The sequence below is a fragment of the Eptesicus fuscus genome, chromosome 3 (assembly GCF_027574615.1).
Source record: "Eptesicus fuscus isolate TK198812 chromosome 3, DD_ASM_mEF_20220401, whole genome shotgun sequence".
Taxonomy (NCBI): domain Eukaryota; kingdom Metazoa; phylum Chordata; class Mammalia; order Chiroptera; family Vespertilionidae; genus Eptesicus; species Eptesicus fuscus.
The window spans coordinates 60,623,842-60,650,387 of record NC_072475.1 but is presented as its reverse complement, the minus strand read 5'-3'; the positions used below and the strand labels follow the sequence as shown (position 1 = coordinate 60,650,387).

At 43.8% G+C, this 26,546-nt stretch overlaps 1 protein-coding gene and 1 pseudogene across 1 annotated transcript in view; one reads left to right on the top strand and one right to left on the bottom strand.

Moving 5' to 3' along the window:
* Positions 1-22,500, bottom strand: part of B4GALT4 (beta-1,4-galactosyltransferase 4) — a 34,407-nt gene extending 11,907 nt beyond the window's left edge. The window contains exons 1-3 of the mRNA XM_008146627.3: positions 22,434-22,500; positions 5,886-6,279; positions 2,240-2,472 (exon numbers count right to left, since the gene is read on the bottom strand). Coding sequence (XP_008144849.2) covers positions 2,240-2,472; positions 5,886-6,138 — 486 coding nt within the window. The 5' untranslated portion in view covers positions 6,139-6,279; positions 22,434-22,500. The remainder of the gene's footprint in view (positions 1-2,239; positions 2,473-5,885; positions 6,280-22,433) is intronic.
* Positions 6,137-17,051, top strand: LOC103290794 (F-box/WD repeat-containing protein 11-like; annotated as a pseudogene).
* Positions 22,501-26,546: the final 4,046 nt, after the last annotated feature.

Below are 26,546 nucleotides of genomic sequence, written 5' to 3'. Positions count from 1 at the left end.
TTCAACTCTCAGCTCATCCCAATCTTATCTGATGTAATCAATTTACACTAAGCTTCCAAGAGATATAGCTTGCCAGAAAAGACCAAGAGTTCGTGGCCTGCGCTAGCCAGATTGGCTCAGTGGATAGAGCGTTGGCCTGTGGAATAAAGGGTCCTGGGTTCAATTACGGTCAAAGGCATGTACCTTGGTTGCAGGCTTGATCCCCGGCCCTGGTTGGGGAGCATGTGGGAGGCAACCAATCAATGTGTCTCTCTGGCATTGATGTTGCTCTATCTCTTCCCCTCCTTTCCACTCTCTCTAAAAATCAATGGAAAAATATCCTCAGGTACGAACTAACCTAAAAAAAAATTAAAAATTGAAATTAAAAAAAAAAAAAAAGTTTGTGACCTGTAAACAAAGAAAGTTACTGATAGTATTTCTAAGCTACTTATAATTTTCTTGGAATCACTGTAAGAAAATCCTGTTTTCATGTTTAACAGCGGAAGCTAATCCCCACAGTGACCCCCCAGAAGGGATTCATCACTGGGTAAGAAAAGAACACATTTCGACCAGTAGTAAGATCAGAAGTAAAGCATGAAAAAGATTTCACAGCATTAATATTTTCATGGTTTTTTAGATCAAATTCCTTCAGAATAAATTCCAACTCAATAAACAGTTTATCATAACAAAAATACATGCAGTTCTCTCAAAAATTTCCATAGTACTCTCCTGAAAAGACAAACACAAAGCAAACATTTTTTCTACTCATAAAATATATACACTGGGAGTAGCTGTCCTGAGGAAAAAAACTCAGAGTGACTAACAATGTTAAAAGCAAAAATAATTATAAAACAATATAATAATAGTAAAATTTTGTTTCAAATAATAAAATAATAGGCATTATATATACACATTTTCAAGAGCCCCAGTTTATTATAAAATATACATTGCAGAGCTATATATACACTCTGATGTGTCAAAAGTTTTCATTAAACAAATATTACTGGTTATAATCAATAGTAAGGATGCAATTAATGATTTCTGCTTGCATTTTTGGTATTCGTAAGAATCTGAGGGGAAATTTTTGGATAGCCCAGGGCAATTTTGAAAAGCTAGACATGGACATTTAAGTTGATGCCTTATTTTTCTTTCAATAAACATTCATACCAAATAAAGATATCTTTAATTACCCACTCCACTTTGCGCTAAACTCTTCAAAAGCAGCAAACACTGACACTTACTGTGTTCCTACTAAATCATGCTTCTGGAAGCCAAATAAGTAAATCAAGAAACAAAAAAGGGGGGAAAAGAAAGTGAAAACTAAGCATCCTATATAAGGAGGTAATATGCAAATTAACCCTTATGCCCTCACAAGATGGCTGCCTATGACCAGGCCGCCAGGGGGGTTAGTGAGAGACAACCAAACGACTGAACAAGCAGACTGCGTGGGGCGACCAGGCCGATGGAGGGGCCGTGAGGGGTGACCAGACCGGCAAGGGGTGGGGCAGTTGGAGGCGACCAGGCCAGCAGGGGGGGGCAGTTGGGGGTGACCAGGCCAGCGGGGGGGGAGGGAGGGGGGGCAGTTAGGGGCAACCAGGCAGGCAGGCAGATGAGTGATTAGGAGCCAGTGGTCCAGGATTGTGAGAGGGATGGTGATCAGGCCTAAACCGACAGTCAGACATCCCCCAAGGGGTCCCGAATTGGAGAGGGTGCAGGCTGGGCTGAGGGAACCGCGTTCCCCCCGCCTCCCCTGTGCGCAAATTTCATGCACCAGGCCTCTAGTGTTTTACATAACAATTAGTGGCAAACTTAAAGGCAGAATGGTGGAGAGGTTCATAGAACTCCATGCTATTAACAGACAATAGTCAAATCCTGTCTAGATCCCCAGTGAGTAGCCATGCTCATTAATGCAAAACAATTCCAACATCTCGTTGTGTAGTGTATAGCGAACGCAGAGGGAAACGTAGGTATATCTCAGGCGGAAACTGTAGGGCAGCCATTGGCGAACATGGAAGGGCTCACAACAATACAGCCTTCCTCCAGAGGTTTATTGACGGGGCAGTGAAGTTTCCCAGCACTTAGCTCCATCACTCCACACTCTGGGACAAGAATTTCTTTCACTCCTTTCAAGGATGAACCAGGTAAGAGACCCCTCCTTTGACAATTGTGTGATGTTCCTTTTAACCAAGATAGACAGATGTACAAGTACCTCAGAGAGAGGAGAATCTGAGGCAGAGCCCTGGTCTGTCCCCACACTCACCTGGTGGATGATGTAGATGCCATATTCCAGCTGCTGCCTCTGCAAGAAGGGATGAAGGTGTTCTAGCAGGTACATCAGGTGTCTCTCTCGGTTCCGGTGTGGAATGAGGATGGCAACCCGCTGTAGAGCCTTACATTCCTCAGGGTGATACCGGCCTCTGTGCACTTTGGGATTTTCTGCCTGCACGTCTTCCAGAGTAAGATCTGGTTTGAAAATGAGCTTGTTCTGACCTCCTACAATTAAAACGGGACACAAGAAACAACAGTAGCTCTCTCCTTAAGTGTGGATAGGCTGGCATGAGCGAGTACACATGTAAGCACTTAGAACATTGCCTGGCACTCTATGAGTGCTAGCTTTTATTATTACTACTTCAAAGCCTCATTTGGTCATAAACTACAACTGCAGAACGATGTGACTCAGGTTTTTGGCTACAAAAGCCAGAAAGTGACATATAAGAGCATTCCCTTGTGGCTGGATAGCCAACTTCGGCTCAGTGATGCAGCCATAAATGAGAAATGCATTCTGTCCTGATGACCCTGGTGAAAAGCAGGGGGCAGGACTAGACTAACTTCAAATGTGCTCCATCCGCTTTTCCTTCTCCAAGTTCCAAAGGAGGGTGAAGCCTCTTACAAAATCAAGAGTGTTCGTGGGATCAAGCTCATGGACAAGGCCCCTTTCCCACTCCTTCCCTGGGCTCTTAGGAGCGATCCTAGCTCCTTGGAGGTAAAACAGCGCAAGGATGTAGAAACTAGCCTCACTCCCTAACCCAGCGATGGCAGGCATGTGCCACGGTAGCAGACATCCCCAATGGAGCGAGTCCGGATGCAGCCTGGTGGGATGAAACCCAGGAGGCCTCCGTGGTAACCAATCTCAGGCAAGGCTTTGAAGATCAGGCGGAAGCCAGGGACCCTCCTCTTGGGTCGGAATGAACAGGGAGTGCTGACTGGTAAGAAATGAGGCAGAGCACACGGAACTGAGCCACACTTCCTTACAGCTCCATACACACTGGTCAGGCTGTAAGATCTCAAGCTGCTTGCAAGCAGTGCTCTCCTCTTCTGAGCCAAACAACTGCAGGTCCTTCCTACGTATGTCACGGTGCCTCGCTCCCTGTGGCCATCCCCTACCCTGGCTGTGGCTGCTGAGACCAGGCTCCAGCATCCATGAAGTAGTTAAAACACTCTGCCAACAGCACCAAGGGCAAGTGACTGTCTCCAGCCACCTAAGGAGAGTAATTGCTAAAGACTCTGCATGTGACCAGAGTCCGCAAGGCGCTGAGGCCCTAACAACAAACCCTAAGAAAAGGAGTAAGGACAAAGGCAAGCTCCTTGGCAGCTGCCAGGCCACAGAGCTTCTGGGAGATGCTGGTGTGGCTGTTGAGATGGTTTCCTGTGTAGCCTGTTAGTAAACCCCATCATCCGAGTTAACCTGCTACGCCTCTCTTCTTGGCCCCTGAAAGAGCCCCGTGCAACAGGTCTGATATAAGCCAGTCCCCTTGCTCCCTTTCTCGTTGCCATAATTTCTTATGATCCTAACCTTCCAGTACCTGCTTCCACGGCCTCTATCAGACTCCCTACCATCCTCAGTTGTTGTTCCTTCCGGCCCGCCTTCATCCATCTCTCATTATGTCACCCTCTTAATCCTAAATCTTGCTCAGTTTTGTGTCACAGCCCATCTATTTTTGTTGTTAATCCTCACCTGAGGATATTTTTTCATTGATTTTTTCAGAGAGAGTGGAAGGGAGGGAGCAGGAGAGAGAGAGAAACATCAATGTGAGAGACACATCGATTGGTGGCCTCCTGCTCCCTCTCTGACTGGGGCCAGGGATCAAGCCTGTAAACCAGGTATGTGCCCTTGACCAGGAATCAAACCTGCCACCCTTCAGTGCACAGGCCAATGCTCTACCACTGAGAAGGCAGACCAGAGCTGTCCATCTATCTTATAAATGCAGATATGGCTTAAATATGCTGTGAGGATTTTGAATAAGGAGGATAAAACGGTCAGATTTGCATTTCAGTAACTCATTTTCCTATCCCAACTTGAGTAATTTCTGAGCAGAATAATTCCCTCATACAATTCGGAGTAACATTTTGGCTTTTCCATGACTAGGTAGAGAGAAGCATGCCAATACAAACACAGTACAAGACTGTGATTCAATTAGAAAAGCGGGTCTGCAGGTTTTTGTAAAGTTAAGAGCAAAAAGCCTCCGAAGAGCCCCAGGCTGCCCCACAGAGAGTTAATTTCGTGTACACAGAGAGCCACCTCTCAGGACAGGGAGGGGCACAGGGCTCTGCAGACTGGAAGGGCTCACGCTGCCTGCATCCTGCCCGCACGCTGTGCCCTGGGGAAGAAAGACTAGCGTATGAACACACTGTGGTCAGCACCACAACAGGAATATAGGCAGACACACAGGGAGCATGAGATTAACTGTGGGGCAGTCCCAGAAACCTTCAGGGAGACAAGTTATCTAAGACTTTTGGTGAACAAAACTGGAATCCACCAGGCAGACATAAATTGAGGAAAAGGCATCCTGGGAAAAGGGAACAATATCTAAGTTCAGAGGAGTGCCTGACAGACTATCAGCATTTAATGTCCTAAAGAATCAGGGGTCGCCGAAACCGGTTTGGCTCAGTGGATAGAGCGTTGGCCTGCGGACTCAAGGGTCCCAGGTTCGATTCTGGTCAAGGGCATGTACCTTGGTTGCGGGCACATCCCCAGTAGGGGGTGTGCAAGAGGCAGCTGATGGATGTTTCTCTCTCATCGATGTTTCTAACCCTCTACTCCTCTCTCCTCCTCTCTGTAAAAAATCAATAAAATATATTAAAAAAAAAAAAGAATCAGGGGTGTGCTCGAACCTTTGTGGGTTATATACAGTATCACAGTGGGGTTGTTCTCTCTAATTATCGTGTTCACTAGAACCAATTTACTGTTGATTTAAACTGAAAGGCAACACATCAAAGGGGAACATACAACATATTTAAGAAATAAGCAATAAATGCAACACTGAAAGACGGACTCAGTCCCGTCCCTCCACTCCATACTTTTGGTCAAAGGGATGCTGGCAGATGGGGCACAAATGGAGGCCTGCCTGGCTTGTATTTCTCCACTTGTGGTCGGCAGATGCCAGGAGAGAAGTGCCCAGGCCAGCCCGTTGGTCCCAGAAGGGTCCCAGACACGTGGAACAGGGCCACCAGCCTAGACCAACTGACCCCGAGCTCACGCCACAGACTTGTGAGCTAAATAAATAAAGCCTGTTGATGTTTGCGGCTGGATAATAAAAGTGGGTGTGTGCCTACAGTGGAAGGCTCTACATCAGCCATATGGACACAGCTCACAAACGTAACGTTGAACAACGGAAGTTCAGATACGAAGGAGTACACAGGGCATGTGTCCAAGTAGGCAGAGGTCAAAAGCAGGGGAATCTGTGGGTGGTGTTACAATCTTGAAGTAAGGGTCGCGACTGAAAGAATGGGAACGCCTAGGGTTCCATGAAGTTTCCATTTCATAATTTACATACCGGCTACACAGGTATGTTCACTTTGTGAAACTTAGTTGTTCTGGTCTTCGTACTTTTCTGTAGATGTATCTAGTAAAAAAAATTATGTAGCACTTGTAAAAAAAAAAGGGAGAAAGAAAAGCAAATACTCACTGAGGTGTGGAGAGACGGAAGGGCAGTTGTCCAGGTCTGCTCTTTTCACAGAGGCTTCGTCAGCCAGAGTTTCTTTCTTCCCCAAAACCACGGCCTTTTTGAAAGTAGTAATGAAATCCTTCGCTTTAGGAATCTCCTGAATAGCACTCACAAAGTAGTTACTGGTGGCCCACCCAACCACCGTCAGGCACAAAGTAAAGAGCAAGAGTAACCGGAGTTTGTAGGAAAGGAAGGCAGTCACGTGGAAGCCCATGTCTTATGTGCGCAGATGGCTCACGCCACTTTCACTGCAGGAAGGAAGTTTCCAGTTCAACTTTTCCAATCGGAGTGCACGCTCGGTGACAGCTGAAGACGCAGTGCCTGCTTGTGCTCAGCAGTTCTGCTCCGACAATCTCTGGAAGGCAAGCACAAAGACGTGTTTCAGATGGAAATCCTACCCTGCGATGATTCACGTCACACGTCAGCACGAACTGAAAACCTATCCCCCAGGGAACCTGACCGACAGTAATGGGAGTTCTCCAGCGAGGGTTTAGAGATCAGAAACTCAGAGGCTTTTGAGGCAGAAGGTCCCAGCCATCTATGCATCACAGGAGTTCTCTCTGGGTCATCGCCCAGGCTGTCTGTCACCCAGGAAGAAAGCCAGGCCCAGATATTGGGGGAAGAGAAAGCAGAGACTGGAAATGCCTCCTCAGCGTTGAGCTGGCACAGCCTAAAATACAGCCTTACGGGTCCTCTTCCTGGCACAGCTGTAAGAGAAGGTTAACAACCTGTGAAATCTTGTTACGGAGAACAAGACAGAAGCTCTACCCTGTGAGAGCTAGAAAAATGTGTTCCTCAAAAACAGGGATGAAAAATCAAGGATTTTCACAATGAGGCACTGCATGGACACATCCCAACAGGTGGGGGAGAGGGCAAGACACATCAGAGAAGGCCAACGCAGGAGGTCAATCATCAGCAAAAATAAAAGGTGAAGCTGGTTACGGTCCGGGGTTTTGATTCAGACAGAATCTACAGCTCCACCACATACTGGCCCTGAAACCTGTCTTCTTAACTATAAAAATAGGGATAAACAGAGTACCTACCCGGAGAGGTTATTGTGGGACTGGATGACCTAATATATTCATACATCACGGGTTAGCCCACCTCCTGGTGAACAGGAGGCACCCACTGCCTGGTGACAATCGCTGTTGATAGTGTTCCATGCTTTACTTTAAGTAGCTCTAGGTTAGGGATGGCCAACAGGCAGACACACGGGACGTTGGCAGAACCACCTTTCTATGTTTTTCATGTCATTTGATAACTGCCATGCCGATTTCATACTTAGGTATGAATTCATCTCTGAGGCCACATAGCTGAGGGCCCAGCTGGACCATGGCGAGTGCACTAAGGTGATGAAGGCGAGGTGGTGAGTGCAATACCCCCACATCCTCCCTGCATTGCCAAAACCACACCTCTCCTCCAATTCTAAACATGTTAACAGAAGAACGCAGAAATGCTAAAGCCAGGGCATAATAATCTCTATAGCCAAACATATCCTCAATTATATGAATAGAATGAAGACCAAAATATTTTCTATACCAAGTGATACCACAGAAACGCTGGTGATTAAATCTTAAGCAACAAAAAAGAAACAGAGAAAATGAACTCTATATGTGTGTATGGTTACCATTAATATATAGAAATAAGAAAACTCTAGAAAAAAAAAATATAGCCAAAAGCTAGCAATAGTTGTATCAGGAGAGTGGGATTAGCCAAGGGTGTATTTTTCTCTTTTCTTATCCAAATTTTGTATGATACACTTCTGTCTTTTTATACTGAAAACAAAGTTGCTTTTATTTATTTTTTTTTAATATATTTTATTGATTTATTACAGTGAGGAAGAGAGAGGGATAGAGAGTTAGAAACATCGATGAGAGAGAAACATCGACCAGCTGCCTCTTGCACACCCCTCACAGGGGATGTGCCCGCAACCAAGGTACATGCCCTTGACCGGAATCGAACCTGGGACCTTTCAGTCCGCAGGCCGACGCTCTATCCACTGAGCCAAACCGGTTTCGGCCAAAGTTGCTTTTAAATGAGATGTGGGGATGTGGTAATTTACTATGAAAAATAAAAACAAAGTCTTAGCAACTTTCAAAAGGGCCTCATACTTACGGAATGTTAGTATTTCAAAATGTAGCTGTAGGCTAGGTTGAGGGAAGCCTAGAAAGCAATTCTCTCCAGACACAATGTAATAGATGGAGGTTAGGTTCTTGGGTCAAACCACAAAAGAGAGGTTTTGACCCAGCAAGCAATTAAACAGTATGACCTGTGTGTAGTCTTGAAGGTACCTAAGAAATTAACAGTAATAACAGCTAATAAGAGTGGTTTATTTATGCATTTACTCTGTGCCATATAATGTGGTTAAATCACTTTATCACTTTATTTCTCATTTCAACTTTATGAGCTAAGAATTATTAGTCTCCTTATTTTACAGATGAAAAAAAAATGAAGGTTTAGAGAGATTAAAGAACTTGCCCAAGACACATAAGTAGTAAGTGGTGAAGCTGGGATCTGAGCCCACATGGTCAGCCCCAAAGCCTGGGCTTCTGCCATATCCTTCACATGGACATTTCTTTTTATTCTTTTTTTAATATATATTTTATTGATTTTTTTTTTTAAAGAGAGGAAGGGAGAAGGATAGAGAGTTAGAAACATCAATGAGAGAGAAACATCAATCAGCTGCCTCCTGCACACCCCCTACTGGGGATGTGCCCGCAACCAAGGTACATGCCCTTGACCGGAATCGAACCTGGGACCTTTCAGTCCACAGGCCGACGCTCTATCCACTGAGCCAAACAGGTTAGGGCACACATGGACATTTCAATCTCTTTCCTAGTGGCCTGGGTGCCCCCAACACAAACCCTGGCCATATGCAGAGTTTTCTTTAGCAGCCTCCTATCTCTCTCCCACATCCTCCTGTCCCTTTCCTCGGACCTGTTTGTTCAACAGGCTTCCTGAGGTCTCTTCTCTTCCCTCCAGGTAAGTCTGCAGATTCCTGGGGGCAATCAGACAACCTCTTGTGGACTTAATGGCAGGAAGCACAAATGCTAGGCTTGCCAATAGCTTTTGATTAAAATCTAAATCTTGGAAAATTTAGACTGTTTTTTTAAGAGCTGCTTGTGGAAGGATGGTCCCCTAACAGGGACACTCACCTGCCTGAAGGGACTTGTGATCACAGAACTATAGTGTGCACACACACACATTCTACAGAAGGAGGGAGTGTCTTTTTGAGAGAGTTAAAAACCTACCCAAGTAGTGAGCTAGGAATAGGCATAGACTACTGCTGCTGAACTGCAGCCCAATTTGTCTAAAGATAAGAAATTTATTATAAAAGCAAGGGGCCATCCTTATGATCTATAATAATAAAAGTGTAATATGTTAATTAGACCAGACGTCCTTCCGGACGAAGCCGGGGCTGCGAGGGAAGCCTGGTCCCAGTGCCTTCCGGTGGCCAGAGGGAAGCCCAGGTTTCAGGTGCCTGCCAGAGCCTGGAGAGAAGCCTGGGTTTCAGGTGCCGGTGGCCAGAGGGAAGCCTGGATCCCAGGTGCCAGGTCGAAGCCGGTGCCGGCAACCAGGGGAAGGAAGGCCGAATTTCGTGCATCGGGCCTCTAGTTAGTTAATAATTAGCTCTTCATTGCTGACCCTTATTGAGACTATGTTGGATCCAGTTAAAAATAATCACTTCTCACTTTTTCTAGTCTTAGTGCTCTCCTCAAAACTGACTATACAGGGAGCCAGGACGAAGGAAGCTCACGTGTGAGGTATCCATGGTCCTGTGAGTGAACATCCAAGGTGCGAACAGTCTCTAACACAGCTGTCTTTCAAGAGAAATCTCCTGCCCAACCTGTTTATCAGCTAAGTAACTGAAGACAATCCCTTTAGGCATGTTTCCCCAGCTAGAAAACGATTTAAAAAAAAAAGAAATTTACAATAGTTGCTGTAAGAATTTAATGAGAGTATATACACAGACACACCTGGTACATTCCCAGAAACATACTATAAATTTATTGACTGATTAGCAATGTGATTCATGCTCAAATTTTACCAGAATGCTAATAAAGATAATGTTATCTCTGGAGTTACATACTGAAATACAGATGATTTTTATTTTCTATTTCTCTGTAACTTCCTATTTTTCTTTCAATTAGTATAAAAGATGATTTTTTTTAACAAAAGTTCTTTTTAGGGCAGGTAACTTCTGATTGGTGTTTGGGGAAAATGTTGCCAGAATAGACTTACTTATAATAAAATTTTAAAAACTGGGAGACCCTGAACGCTCTCTGAAGAGAGTTTTCTATTTCAATCAAGGTTCTCTTGAAGGAAAGAGGCATCGTGGCTGGAGAAAACAAATTCAGGGAACATGAAAGAAGTTATTTTAGGGCAAGACTTGCCACCCTTTTCCTTTCTAGAAGTTTGCCCTAGAGTTAGTTCAAAAATGTTTTCATAATTTTGTGTTTCCTCTTCTCAATTCAACCAGTCTTTTCTGAGCACCTGCTATTTTCAGGCATAGTGCTGGGCATACAAAGGAAATACAAAGGAACTGAGGTAAAGTCCTTACACTCAGAGTTTATTTCAATCCTTTCTTAGACTTTAATGTCTGTGATCTGTTTTCAAATAGGCCAGCCCCACCTCAAAAATGGGGGAATAAATTAAATAAGATTGGCAAAATATTGAGAAGTACTAAAGCTAGGTGATAGGTATGAGAGGGTTCATTTGCTTTTTCTCTCTACTTTTGTATATGCTTGAAAATTTCCATAACAATAAAAGAAAAAAATCTAGTAAGACAAGCTATAACAAAAGGTAAATCAGGCCCAGCTGGCATGGCTCAGTGGTTGAGCATCAACCAATGAACCAGGAGGTCACGGTTCGATTCTGGTCAGGGCACATAACCGGGTTGTGGGTTCGAGCCCCAGTAGGGGGCATACAGGAGGCAGCCAATCAATGATTCTCTCTCATCATTGATATTTCTCTCTCTCTCTCTCCCTCTCCCTTCCTCTCTGATATTAATAAAAATATATTTTTTAAAAAAGATAAATCTGCATGGATGATAAGTATCATTCCTAGAGAAACTTTACACACACAAATTTCGCACCACCATGGCGGGTGGGGAGGAGAAACAGAAGGTGTCACTCCATAAATATTTACTAAGCACTTAATCACCAGGAAGAAAAGATGTGGTTTCCATTCAGCCGCCAAAGGTGCCAAAATAGCATTCTGATGTTTCTAAATCCATCTGGTAATCCTGAAGACATCTCGGAGTGGGCATGCTGTGGCCACAGGCACACGATCCTACTCCCTTGGGTTTCTCTGGGGCAGCACCAGTGGAGAGGTTGAAAATTGCCACTCCTTTCACTCCTGCAGAGTTCCTGAGAGCTGGCTATTTTCCCACATTGTCCTACCTTCCTTGGGCCTCTGGTATTCACTCTCCTGATTATAGCTCCTTTACGTGGGTTCTGAATAATCATTGCCCAGACCCTAAAGAAGCAATGGTTCTTTGGCTGGGGGGCGAAGGTGGGCTAGAAATAGCCATTTACGTGTACAAGCCATTTAAACTCATTTAAACTGAGCTCCTAATGGCCAAAACTGGAAGCATCTGAGCAAGAAAATAATGATGGTGTGGATGAAAGTCTGTAAGAAATCATAAATTCCTAACTGGGCAGGTCATGGTGGGTAGTCACACCTCAGGCCTATAACTCCTTTAGTGAAAGCTTATTAAACAATCCTTGTCCATTGTTCTTGTGCATCTAGGTTAACACACCTTGGAAATGCCAGGTGTTAACCTTTGAGAGAAAACAGAATTTTAACTATCCTGTAATTCAAGATAGTACATAATCTTAACTATCCTATAATCCAACCCCGCCTTGCTTTCTCCCACCTTCATGTAATCTTCCTTATGTTCACTCCTTAATTTCAAATACATAAAAGAAACGACAAAACTGTTATTCTCCAAAGCATCTGAGGCCTTGCTTTCTAGCAATAGTCAGTTTGACTCAAATAAATTCTTATGAAAATTCTCTATATGTTTGGATGTTTCTTATGTGGACAACAGCATTGTATTGTAACCTTCAGGATAAATTGAATATCCATGAGTTCACAATGATATAAATTATCAAATTGAAGCATCCATATTATATAAAAACTGCTGTTTGAAATTTTAACCCTGCTATTTGGCTTCTGTAGATGCTTGCTTGCTTAAATAATAAAGAAAATAAGACTTACTCCCACTTCAGAGAGGCCATTAAACCTTCCCTGGACGAAGTTGTCAGTGCTGGCACCAGGCCAGGCCTTTGGTTGAGATCTCAAGGCCCCAGCACATAGGGGCTCTTTAAGAACTTGCAAAGGGGGCCGGAAACACTCCATATTTGGGAGACAAAGAAGGTAAAATCATATAAATAGGGAAAGTTCCTCCATGTTGGGGCCCAGAATTTGAGAGACATTTTCCTCTGGACCCGCACGTAATAAATGTAACTCCATCTCTCTAAGTATTGCTTAGTTCTTCTCCGGTTTTCTGTAACAAAATAAACTTCCAATTAATAAGGAAGCAGGAGATTAAAAAAATCACCATTAGGCAACACCACTGCACTAATTGTTGCAGACAAGAACCACCATGCGTGCTCAAATTAATGGGTGAAAATTTGAGAAGAAACAGAGTTTGCATAGTCTCAACATATCTCCCCCAGGATAATTATTAACTACAAAAGAAAAGACAGTTAACTTTATAGGGGAGAAACTTAGCAAATATCACCTTAACTAAGTGATCAAAGTTAATATCACCCATGATTAGACCTTTCAGCTTCATCAATCAGTGGTAATATGACACTCTCTCTAATCGATACTCTTCTATAAAACTTTATTCTACAAAATAATTAACTGATACTCTTCAAAAGGGTCAAAATAATGAAAGGCAGAAAAAAAAAAACTGGAACTATCTCAAACTGGAGCAGACAAGGGGAAATAACTAAATGCAGTTAGTAGTGTCCTGGATGGAATATGGAAACAGAAAAAAAAAATCATTTGGAAGCTAGAGTAGGTGCGATTACCGCCTCCGCCTCTGCCATCGCCTCCTCTGTTCTCTGCTGCCCAGAGAGAGCGAGGTGGGGCTCTGGGGTCACCAAGGAGCCCTGTTTGCTGATTGAGGACAAGACCATGGAGCTCGCGACCCACCACTCCATTGACCCTTCCTTCCATTTCTTAGTGGTTATCCTTTGCCAGTGACACTATGGTGGGCATAGGGATTGCTTTCTGTCTTTCAACAGTTATTGGGGTGCATGTTTGGGATTTGTGGGAGAAAGCTGGATACAGTAAATGGAAAGAATCTTGGAAGCTGCTTGACAGCTGTCTTTTCTCAGACTAGTCTGAAAGGGTACCCTCATTCATTGGATTGGTGGATCTGAAGTACAAAATAATTTCTAGGTAAGTAATGAGACGTCACCTATGATCATCTCCAAAAAGAGGCCACCAGCAGGAAACTATCACCAGGAGAGAAACCTGTGTGTGAAATTCTGACCAGTGGTCTGAGTCCCATCAAGCGGAAGTGGTGGAGCACCTAGTTTCCCAAAGGTCATTAGCCACGTGGACATACCAACCTGTACCCGAAGCCCATGCTGCACGGGGACTCATTACCACTTTACCAGAGCAAAGCTTACATCACAAAGCAGGAAGCATTCTTTCCTGCCTGGATGCCAGGTCTCTGTACGTGGCAGAGCTGGTATGCAAAGAACGGCAGCAAGTGGTCTCCCAAGAGATGCTTTGGAAGAAGCTGGTTGAACGAATGGTGGGCACTGACCCTCCCTGGACGTGACTTTCAGAAAGAAGAGGGTGGGATCGGTGCCTGTTTAAAAACAGACCCACAGCCCTGGCCAGGTGGCTCAGTAGGTTGGAGCATCATCCCCTACACCAAAAGGCTGCGGGTTCAATTCCCAGTCAGGGCATATATCTAGGTTGTGGGTTTGATCCCCAGTCAGGGAGCAAACGAGAGGCAACTAATCGATGTTTCTCTTTCTCTCTCTCTCTTCCTCTCTCTCTAAAATCAATAAACTTATCCTTAGCTGAGGATAAATTAATTAATTAAGTAATTAAAATAAAAATAGACCCACAGGTAGCTCTCCCAATTCACTTTATAGACGACAGATTCTAACTGCTAATGTGAACCTCACAACTTGCAGAGGATTCAGTGCCCCTCTGAAAATAGTGAACGTGTCTACTGTTCACACTATGATGATGAAAAAAATTATCAATGGCCTACGAGATCATTCTATTAAGATTTGGGATAAAACCAGCGTGGAATGTTTGAAAGTGTTAATGGTGCACACAGGCTCTGTCCTTTGTCTCCAGGATGATATATGTCATTGTGACTAGCTCTTCAGACTCTCCAGTGAGGGTCTGGGATAGTATCATGGGTGAAGTTCTGAACCCGTTGATCCACCATAAGGCTGGACTGCATTTACGCTTTAGCAATGGGCTGATGGTGACCTGTTCCAAGGAGAGCTCCAATGCTGTGTGGGACATGGCTCTGCCAAACCGATTTCACTCTACTCCAGGTTGCCCAGTGCACTGCTGTCAATGTAGCAGACTTGGATGATAATACACCGCATCTGCCTCTGGTGACAGAACCATCAAAGTCTGGAGCAGGCGTACCTATGAATTTGTTCGTACTTTGAATGGGCTCAAGCGAGGCATTGCCTGTCTCCAGTACAGGGACTGGCTGGTTATTAGGGGATCATCAGATAGGTCATACCATCAAGCTATGGGATACTGAATGAGGCACCTGTTTAAACGATCTAGAGCAATGGTTCTCAATTTGTGGGTCACGACCCACAGGTTGAGAACCGCTAGCAGGGTTGCCTAAGACCATCAGAAAACACATATATTTGCATGATGATTCATAACAGTAGCAAAATCACAGTTATGAAGTATCAACGAAAATAATTTTATGGTTGGGGGTCACCACAACATGAGGAACTGTATTAAAGGGTTGCGGCATTAGAAAGGTTGAGAACCACTGATCTAGAGGGACACGAAAAATTGGTCCAATGCATCCGTTTGACCACAAGAGGATTGTCAGTGGGGCCTAAGATGGAAAAATTAAAGCCTGGGGCTTGCAAGCTACTCTCGACCCTCGAGCCCCAGCAAGCACATTGTGTTTGCACACACAGGTAGAACATTCTGGATGTGTGTTTGGCTACAGCTTGAAGAATTGCAAATCACTAGCAACTCTCATGATGACACTATTTTGATTTGAGATTTCTTAAATGTGCTTTCCAGTGCCCAGGATGAGACCTGTTCTCCCTCCATAACATATACTTCATCTCCAGGTAACAGCCTGCACTTTACCCCTTTCAGGTTTCCCAGTCTTGAACTACTGGCTAAATGGCTACCGATACCTAAGGGTGTTCTTCACAGATGAGTTATGAAATTGGAAGTAGTTCTAGATGCTGGGTAGGTGCAAAGCAGCCTAACTCTAAGTACTGGTATTTCTCTTTTTTTTATATAAATATATTTTATTGATTTTTTACAGAGAGGAAGAGAGAGGGATAGAGAGTTAGAAACATCGATGAGAGAGAAACATCGATCGGCTGCCTCCTGCACACCTCCTACTGGGGATGTGCCCGCAACCAAGGTACATGCCCTTGACCGGAATCGAACCTGGGACCCTTGAGTCCGCAAGCTGACGCTCTATCCACTGATCCAAACCGGTTTCGGCAGTACTGGTACTTCTCACTGCCCATTCTGGCCTCCACTGTAAGGTTAGCTTAGCTTCACCGACTTCAAGCAGGACAGAAGCCCATTTCCTCCCTCTACCAGGGAAAAATAAATAAGTGCTTCAAATGTAAATTGTTCATATAAAAGGAACATAGTTTGTTCTCCAGAAGTAAATGGACAGTCAAGAGCAGACTTGGCTTCTCATTTATTTTGCTCTGCACTTTGGTCTGATATTAAGAAACAGCATTCTTCTTTGGTGAAGTTTTGGGTGCCAGCACCTACCCAGAAAGTCCAGGGCTGTCCTTTTCAAAAGTTAGCATTCCCCTTTTAACTGTCCATGTCATTCTGAATTCTGGCTTGTATTAGGGCCATGTTGGACAATGGGAAAAATTTCTCCGGATTGTTTTACTAATATATTTTTTATTACACTTCCTTTATGTACCATTACTTTTCATTTAAAGAACTATAAGCCCGGTTATATTATCTCCTAACGGGTAATATAGCTCTTTTCTTTTTATTAACTGTCTCTAAACCTTAACCATCTCCTGATATTTGATAAAGTAACATCTTTATGCATGTGCTTGCCTCCTAAATTAAAATATCTGCATGTAGATATAATGTACATACCAGTTTAAACTCAAGGTTATAGCCTCTCACTGTGCCCCAGGCCTGAGACATTAGTACAGAGTGTGTTCCCGCTTAGCCACGGGCTGGGCTTAAGGACCTACACCAAGGTTGATGTGGATTACCTAGAACACTTGCTGCAGTGTTCATATGGTGATTTTATTTTGTCATTGTCCTTGCGTGTGTGATGTTTTTAATGGGAATATTGTTTTTAAATGTAATTTCTAAAGCTTAACACAATGTTTTATTTGTTGTGCCTTATATACAATAGAGAGTTACCTTAACATTTTGTTGTTCTTTTCCTCATAAGTACTCCTGAGTACCAGTGGTCACTTCCCATAGTAAGCATCTGACTTCACTGTCAAAAACCATTGTTCTGTGAGTTCGTTACCCTGGGGAGGGAAGAACAAGGGGGCTCTCCTAACTGGGTTTCCTGGCTCTCACATTCATGCCTCCCGGCCTTGTCAGGATGTTAACGGGCCTGCTTGTATGTTGGAGCCCATATACCAGGTCAGGCGGGCCCAGGGGCCCATCTTGAGTGAAGGGTACGCCTACATGGTGCCGAGACTCAAGCTCATGAATCCCAACCCTGTCATCTCTGGTGCCACCTGCTGATGTGGCCCTGGCAGCTTCTCAAAGCTCTCAAGTTTGCCCAGCAGCCGAACGTCTGAATGGCATCATCGTGCTGACCACGCATGGAAAGGACTTTGGCATTGTGTTGGTACCCTTTTCCCCTGTTCAATATTAGGTTTTGATATGCCCCCTGCCATTGTTTCCAAAGATCAAGGAATGCCATAACATTTTAAAGGACCAATAAGAACTTCCTATTAATTAAACCTCTTCCCACGGACTACTAAAGGGAAGGTCCCTGGTCTCTGTTTCATCCTTTGTGCTGAGAACGGTGTTGGGAATCAACGTGTGTGTGTGTGTGTGTGTGTGTGTGTGTGTGTGTGTGTGTGTGTGATCTGTTTATTGGGCTGGCTTTGCTTTTTCCTTTTTCTTTTTAAATACCTTCCCTCCCACGTGTTACTAAATTAATTTCTATTTTTAAGAAGTTGAGTCTAAAAGTGTAAAAAAATAAGCCTCCATTCATAAGGTAGACTTGTAAGCGTGACAGCGGTTATGAAAGTGATTTCTCTTTCACCATTCTCCATCTTACAGTGTTACTAGCAAACTGGTTAGGCGAGTCCAGGGGAGGGAGGAAAAGGGAGAGAAGGAAGCAATTCTTCAGAACGAGTGGACTTTCTGTTGTTGTTTAATATAAAGTTCTTGTTTCTTAAAAAATCAAGGCATTTGAATATGCACACAAACTTTGGATAGTGCCTAAATATAGCAGAGGACTTTGGCACCCGAGGAATTCTGAACTTCCGGGATTATAGTAATTTGCAACTGTAAATCACTGACTGCTATATTTGTGTTTTAAAGTACTAGGATAATTTAATTCTAGCTTGTAATTAATTATGCTTGATAATTTGAAATAAGTTTGTATCTGAACAGCTACATCATGACAGCTTTGGACTATAAAATGTCCTTAATAAAAAACAAAAAGTTAACCTCTGTCCAAAAAATTGCTAAGTGATGTCAATAAATCAAGTATGAGTATTATGTAGTACATCTAATCTGGCTTCATGCAATTGTTACTTTAGCTACTAATTCAAAACCAATACTCTTAATAGTATTGCAATACTCTGAAAAAAATATATCATCAGCAGGAAAACTGATAAAATTCAAATAAAGTCTGTAGTTAATTGAATTGCTAACTGAACCATGGTTATGTAAGGGGATATATTAGGGGAAGTTGAGCAGATTCTCTGTCCCATTTTTGCAACTTCTCTCTACGTCTAACATTAATTAAAAATTAAAAGTTAATATTAAAAAGTTGGAGACTGCCCTGGCTGGTTTGGCTCAGTAGATAGAGCATCAGCCTGTGGACTGAAGGATCCCAGGTTCAATTCTGGTCAAGGACACATGCCTGGGTTGAGGGCTCAGACTGTGCAGGAGGCAGCCAATCTATGATTGTATCTCATCATTGATGTTTCTATCTCTCTCTCCCTCTTCCTTCCTCTCTGAAATCAATAAAAATATATTTTTTAAAAAGTTGGAGACTGAGTATAAACAAACATATGGCAGTAAAATAAATTTAATTCTCAAAGGGAATCACTGATGTACGTATTCCTATGACCTGACACATCGCTGGTGCAGAATTTGGTAAATAATAAATTATTTTGTAGGATATGATAGTTAAAATACATAAGGACACTACTAAAATAGATGGAACACAAAAAAAGAAAAAATAATGTTTACGGAAGGGAAAACATTAGCTGGGTGTAAAATTACATTTTGGGAAGATTTTAGAAAATGAAAAAGCTCACCCAATGCCACTCCCTTCAGTTTACTATCACCAGTACTCTCCTAAGGGTAGAGGGCCCTATCTCTAATAAATGGCACTTTCTGTTGGCCATGCCCACCACCTTCTGCTCCTCCGTCACTAAGTACTCCAAAGCAGTCCTCCTCTTCCCTGACTCCAAGAGGAGTTACTACTTCAACTGCCCCTTCCTCCCTTAGTCCATTTATGATCATATTTTCTTTAATTCAACAAGAAAAAACTCTCCTCGACCCTCAAATTACAATCTTTTTCCTCCTCCTTTCCATCAAGAGCACAATGGAGCAGGGTTCCCGCATCTGGGCAAGAGATGCCGGATGATCCTGTATCGCCCATTTTACAGCAAGAGTTGTCATAAAACAGTCATGAAACATGAAGTAAATTTAACAAGCAAGGCACTGCAATTGTTTTATATAGTATATGTTATGCAGCATAACGGAATTCATAGATTTTCCGATGGGAGGTTTAGTGGAGGTCCAATGTGTACTTATGAGTCATTTTCAGCTACCCCACAGAGCCCTGCAGAGGGGTCAGAGTTCCCTTTCTACCGTCAGTAGGGACACTTGGATGAGAAGTTCTGAGAAGGCCTGGGGTAATGGAAAAAACGGCTCTGAAGTCACGAAGAACTGAGCTCAAATCTTGTTAACGGACATAATAAATGGCTCTGGGCAAGTGACCTACGTTTCTGAGTCTGTTTTGCCACTTATTTAAAAAGCATTTTTCAAAATGTATTTCCAAGAGTGCTTATATCTAATATAGAAGGGAATCTGTTTAAATTGCAGATTCCTGGGCCCTATTTTCAGAGAAGCTGGGACTGGCACTCAGGAAAATAATTTTTTTAAAATAAATTTTTAACAAGCTCCTCAGGTGACTCTTACTAGTATACGCATTAAAGTTTGAGAACCACTGAAATAAGAGAATGAGCCTGAAATGCAATAGATCCTTCAGAAACGTCAACTTTTCCTGGTGAGGAAAAGCAGTACAGATATGTGAAAATTAGATTTTAAAAATGCATTTGAATAGATTTTTACTCCATCAACCATATACTTTCATTAAAATGGTGTTTTAAAAAACTTAACTATGTGGGAAAGTGCTCATAATGGCTAAGTTAAAAAAAGAGAACATGAAAAATGTACATAAAATATAATCCCAATTATGGTGTGTGTGCATGTCTTTTATATATAAAACTAGAGGCCCGATGCATGAAGATTCATGCAAGAATGGGCCTTCCTTCCCCTGGCTGCCGGCAATGCCTTCGCTCTGGCTGGAGCTGCCTTTTCGCTCTGGCAGGAGCCACCTTTCCGCCTTCCCACGCTGCCCAGAGGCCCAGAGTGGCTGAGGTGGTGCTGAACGCCTGCTTCATCACCATGGCGACTCAAGCGTCCAGCCCCTGGCTGCTTCGAGCCTGCATATGCAAATTAACCCACCATCTTTGTTGGGGTAATTTGCATACTCACTCCTGATCAGCTGGTGGGCGTTGCAAAGGTACGGTCAATTAGCATGTTACTATTTTATTAGTGTAGATGCCAGAAAGAATCACTGGTGGTTGTTTCTTCATTACAGAATTTAAAAAAATTTATTCCTTCTGTATCTTCTCATTTTTTCTAAAATAGGGTTTTATGATTATAAGTAATGACTACATCATTTTCCTTTAAAATTTTGAGATGACACAATAGAAAGGCATTATAACTTTCAGTCACATAAGTTTGTCAGAAATTCATTCAAATGACTTTCAAGGAAATCTGTTCTAAAGAGACCCCAACAACCCAAGTCTCAAATAAAAACCTCAGAGGCTATTAATAATTTTCAATGCTAGAGAATCCTGTGGTCTGTGTTTGAAATTACTATTCCTAAACTCCACCCACCGAGTGTTTCATTTCAAAGGCTTGAGGTGATGCCAGAGAATCCATATTTTCAACAGGAACCCAGGTTGGTTTGAGAAACCATTGTGCATTGATGGATTAAAAAAGAGAGAGAGAGAAGAAAACCACCACTGATTTGCTTTGGATGTTCCCACTTTTGAGTACAAAAATCTTCAAAGAGATGGTTAGTTCCTAAATCACTTGCATGCATCTCTGGAAAAAGCACACATTAAATAACACTCAATGTAGACACTAAATACTTATTCTATCAAGTGGCATAAAAAAATAACAGAGCTGGTTTTATTCCCTCCCCCAAGATTGTGGTCCAACAGTGTACTTCTCTTTAACAGATGTTTCTGATCTGATCAAAGCATGAATTATGAAAGTGTTTGCAATTTCATGAGGCTTAAAGACCAGCTCTGCTCTAGACGATAAAATTTCAAAAAGATAAATGATGGTCCAATACAGCATTATCTCCTCCCCTAAGAGACACATTCCAGCAGGCCTGCCCAGGCCAGGTGCCTAAAACAGTCCTCTGTCCCTCTTTTTAAACCCAATCTCTCAATCTGGACCCTGAATCCTATTCATCCCTAGTCAAGATTCCTTGACTTCCTTGCATTTTCAATATAATATTTTCTTTAAAAATGTAGACATTTTAAAATTCAACAACAGCCCGGCCAGCATGGCTCAGTGGTTGAGTGTGGACCTATGAGCCAGGAGGTCACAGTTAGATTCCCAGTCAGGGCACATGCCCGGGTTGTGGGCTCAATCCCCAGTGTAGCATGTGCAGGAGGCAGCCAATCAATAATTCTCTCTCATCATTGATGTTTCTATGTCTCCCTCTACCACTTCCTTCCTCTCTGAAATCAATAAAAAATATATATTTTTTAATTCAACAAGAAAAAACTCTCCTCAACCCTCAAATTACAATCTTTTTCCTCCTCCTTTCCATCATCAAAGGGCTGGAGAGGTCTCCCAGTGCCTGGCCGCCGCCGCGGCCTCATCCCTCACCCACTCTTGAACCCTTCAACCGGACACACGCCCACCGGTGGGTACCTGCTGTCCTAAGGCTACCAACCCAAACGCCTTTTCTCAGTCCAAATCCTCCTGAACTCTTTTTTTTTTTTTTCTTTTCTTCAAACCTAGGTTTAGCCCTCATGGAAGATCAACAGACAGCCACAGACACTGGACGGATACAGAGCCTGACTAAGGGCAGGTGTCTCCGAAGTACTCATTTTTCAAATGTTATTTTCCCAATTACACTTAACATTCCATATTATACTAGTTTCAGGTGTACAACATAGTGTTTAGACATGTATACCCACCTGGCACCATGCACAGTTATTACACTATTGACTGCATTCCCCACGCTGCGCATTACATCCTGCGACTATTTTGCAACTCCAATTTGTATGAAGTACTTTAAAACCCAGCTGGTTCTCACCCCTGCCCCGCCCCGCAGGCCCCAGGCTGCGAGCCACAGTCCATCTCCAGGGGAAAACCTGAGGAAGGAGGGCTCCGATGACCAAGGGGCTTTTTCACGTTGATGTGCCCGCTGGGAGGGAGGCGCTGGGGGTGGAGGGGCACGGCCCCCAGAACCCTGAAGCCCGGCCTGGGAGGATGTGGGAGGAACCCCGGGATCTCTTCCTACCTGGAAGCATCTCGCCTGGCTCCCCGCCGGCGGCAGGGCGATCTCGCCGCGCCCCGGAGCCGGGGCTTCCCGGCCAGTTCGGCCTCCGCAGGCTCCCGCCCGGCCCGGCCGCTCGGGCTGCAGCGGGGCAACCCCTCCGAGGCCGGGCCGCGCCAGCCCACGCGCGCCCAGGCCCGGCCCGAACCCCACCTGCCGTGCGGAGATGCTCAGGCGGCGCCCCCGCCGCCCTCCGCACGGAATCGCGCCTCCCGGGCACCGGCGGAGCGCAGGCCGGGCGTACTCACCCGGACGCGGCAGCAGCAGGCGCCGCCGGGAGGAAGGAGCGGCGGTGAGCAGCGTGGGGACCGCCCCGCCTCCCCGAGGAGGCTCCGGAGCGCCGGCTCCGCCCCCGAGGGCGGCTGGTTTCTCCGCCGCCCGCGTGGAGCTCCACCCCGGGTCAGACCGAGCCCACCCGGGCGCTGGAAGGAGCTCCCCGAGAGTGGAAGGAGCGGTGGATGGCATGTCCCTTAAGTGAACTGAAAGCCTGGAGCCAATACTGCACGAGGTGCTGGGCGCTTCCTCAGTTCCCTCCCCGTAAGAGCTCACAAAGCACTGGGAAGAAGAGCCAAACCCGAGCCCCCCGCGGGGAACAAGACCCTGAAGAGCACTGAAGAGTGTCCCGTGCACTAGGCGCCAACCATAGAAACTCGCGCTGGAGAAGGCATCCTCCACTTACCGCAGAGGATCCAAGCAAATACAAGTTCACATTTGAAAAAATAAATCAGCAAGCACAAAGGCCCCACATAAGTGTCAGTCAGCAGAACTAATACCGAACAGATTTAGAATTGTCTAAGAATACATGAGAGTTTAGTTTTGTTTTTTGAAAATTTCAAAAATTACCATGTTGATAGAGTACCGTTACATTGGAGAAATCTGACAGATACGTACTCAACGTTCATTCAACCAATAGTACAATTTGGCCTTCACACATGATGTGATGCTCTGAGGACAAGACGTCACCTTTATTATATTTCTGCCAAAAGTACATAGTTTTAATTTAATCATAAGGTAGCAGACAAGCCCAAATCAAATGTCAATGTCATGAAAGACAAGGAAAGGTGAGGAACTGTTTCAGATGAAAGGACACCAAGGAGTTTTGACATTTAAATTCCTGCACTGGAAAAAAATTGCTACTAAGTATTGAGACAACTGGCAATGAAAACGTACAGTGTGGTAGATTAAAAATAGCCCTGGGTTCTTTGACATTCCTCTCACTGAGAAATGGGGATATATTTCCCTTCTGTTTAGATCTGAGCTGGCCTGTGACTGCTTTGATGGATGAAGTAGAGTGGAAGTGAAACTATGCCAGTTCTGAACCGAAACTTTAAAAAGCTGCTGCTGTTTCCTCTTTCACTATATTTTGTCAAAGCAGTCACAGGGCATCCTGGATTTAAAGGGGAAATATATACCCATTTCTCAGTGAGAGAAATGCCAAAGAATTTAAGGCTAGTTTTAATCTACCACACTGCACATACTCATTTCCAGTTGTCTCAATAATATACTTTGTAGTAACATTTTCCAATATAAGACCACACATAGAGGAATAAAGGGGTCTCTTTAATCTCTGTTATGGGCTGTATTGTATCTCCCACCTTCCCCCACCCGCCTTCATATGTTGAGATCCTAACTCCCAGTACCTCACAAGAATACTCTATATGAAAATGGGGCCTTTTAAGAGGTAATTAAATTAAAAGAGTGGGCCCTAATCTAATGTGACTGGTGTCTTTATAAAGAAGAGGAGATTAGGACATAGACAACACAGACAGAGGATGACCGTGTGAGGACATAAGGAGAATGTAGCCACTTGCAAGCCAAGGAGAGCAGCCCCATAAGAAATCAAATGTGCTGACAACTTTGTCTTGGACTTCTAACCTCCAGAATCATGAGGGGGGGAAAAAAATCTCTGTTGTTTAAGCCACCCAGTGTGTGGTATTTTGTTATATCAGCTTTAGTGTCTTTTTAATCTGAAATAAATTAACTTTCTTCATCTTTCATCATGATGACATTGTTGAAGTGTCATTCTATAAGACAGGCCAGTTGTTTTATAGAATATTCCTTACTTTGGGCTTGTTTGATTGTTTCCTCATGATTAAATTCCAATTATGCACTTTAGACAGAAATATGAAAAGATGATATTAAATCCTCATGGTGTTCTCTCATGTGTGATGTCAATTTGTATTATTGGTGATCTCAAAAATCACTTGTTCCTGGAACCCTGAGCCATCATGTAAGAAGCCCAGCCACACTGAGGCTGCCATGCTGTGAGAAAACCCACGCTAACCATGTAGGAAAGCCAAGAGATACCCAGCCAACTCCCAACTGTTCCAGTCCTCACACACTCAGAGTCACCCTCAGTTGAGGCTTCAGATATCACAGAACAGATATGAGTTCTTCCCACTGTGCCATACCTGAATTATTGACCCGCAGAATCATGAGACATTGTTTTCACTCTCTAAATTTGGGGTCATTTGCTATATAGCAAAAGAGAATCGAAGCTGATCCTATATTATATGATAACTAGAGGCCTGGTGCACGAAATTCCTGCACTGGTCGGGGGAGGGTATCCCTCAGCCCAGCCTGCACCCTCTCGCAATCCAGGACACCTTAGGAGATGTCAGACTGCCAGTTTAGGCCTGATCACCATGGGGATCGAGCCTAAACCGGCAGTCGGACATCCCCCAAGTGATGTAGCAGTGAGCCAAGCAGCAGGTGGCCAGGGAGGAGCCAGAACTGGGGCCGACACCACGCAGCTCATATTCATCCCGGCCTGCTGCGCCTGCTGCCACTGCTCTGTAATGCTGCTGAGGAGTTAGGAAAGGCTCCTGCCGCCGCAGCTGTGCTCACCAGCTGTGAGCCCGGCTTCTGGCTGAGCAGCACTCCTTCTGTGGAAGCACACTGACCACCAGGGGGCAGCTCCTGCCTTGAGCATCTGCCCCCTGGTGGTCAGTGCACATCACAGCAACTGGTTGACTGGCCATTCCAGTTGTTCCATCATAATGGTCACTTAGGCTTTTATATATATAGATATTCTATCATTGTTAAATTTTTAAAAATTCATTGTTGTATTGTGGTTAATAGAAAAGTAACTTATTATTAAGAATTGTTTGCTCTGGTTGGTTTTGCTCAGTGGTTAGAGTGTTGGCCCATGGATCAAAGGGTCATGGCTTTGGTTCCTGGTCAAGGTCACATACTTCAGTTATAGTTCAATCCGCTGCACCAATCCCGGTCGGGGTGAGATTGGGAGGCAACCAATGGGATATGTCTCAACCGATTGGTATGTCTCTCTCACATCAATCTCTCTCTCTGTCTCTGTCTCTCTCTCTCTCTTCCTCTCCCTCCCTCCTTCCCTTCTTCCCTCCCTTCCACTATCTCTAAAAATCAATGGAAAAAATATCCTCAGGTGAGGATTAAAAAATAAAATTATTTAACAAAGTATCATGAAGTCTGCAATTTCCCCCAAAAGGTTCATTTAAAATGTCTGTGAGCAAAAGAGAGAGAGAGAGACTGTAACAAAATGTTTATATTTGATTAATGTAGACAAAGTGTATACAGGTGTTCTTTGAATAATTTTTACAAATTTTCTAAGCCTTGAAAAAATTTTAAGTTGAAATAAAAAAGAGAGAAAGGATTAAATCTCATAAAGGAAAAAACAATGACTAGACCTCCCTCTGGCCAAGATGAAGTAACAGGGACCAGATGTACCATCCCAACTAAAGCATCTGAAAAAAACAACATCCCTCACAAAAAAAAAAAAAAAGACAACATATATAAGACAACAGTTTTCAAGATATATCTAGCAACAAAGAACAGTGATCTCTGAGAAACAGGAAAGAAAGAAAAAGGTGAGTCCTACAATTATTGCCCCAGCTTCCTACCTTGAAAGGTTTCCAAACCATGGCAGAGTGAGGGAGCCTGTAAACTCCCTGAGTTGAGAAGACAGAACCTAGATTCCAGGAAGACTAAAGCAGCTAGAGTTCAAAGGACTGAATAATAGAGAGAGGACACAGATACAGAATACTGGAGATCCGCAAAGAGTCCCCCCTTAAATATTCATACAAGCACGCATGTAAGGAAACTGTCCTAGGCCAGTGAAAGGACCATCTGTGAGGATTAAAGGGAAAGTTCCTATCACTTACACTGAACTTGGAATAAATAGTTACTATTTCCATCAACCAGATTGGAAAAAGTCATAATTCACGAGGCATTGGGTAGAGTACTCAGGAAAGTCTTGCCTCACTAGTAGGGAAAAATTGGACCTACAATGAGCACTGCTCCACATCTGCCTATTATTCTATAAAAACAAGACCCAAAGGAACCAAACTGTGTCCAAATAACGTGTCTCCCAGAACCAGTTGAAG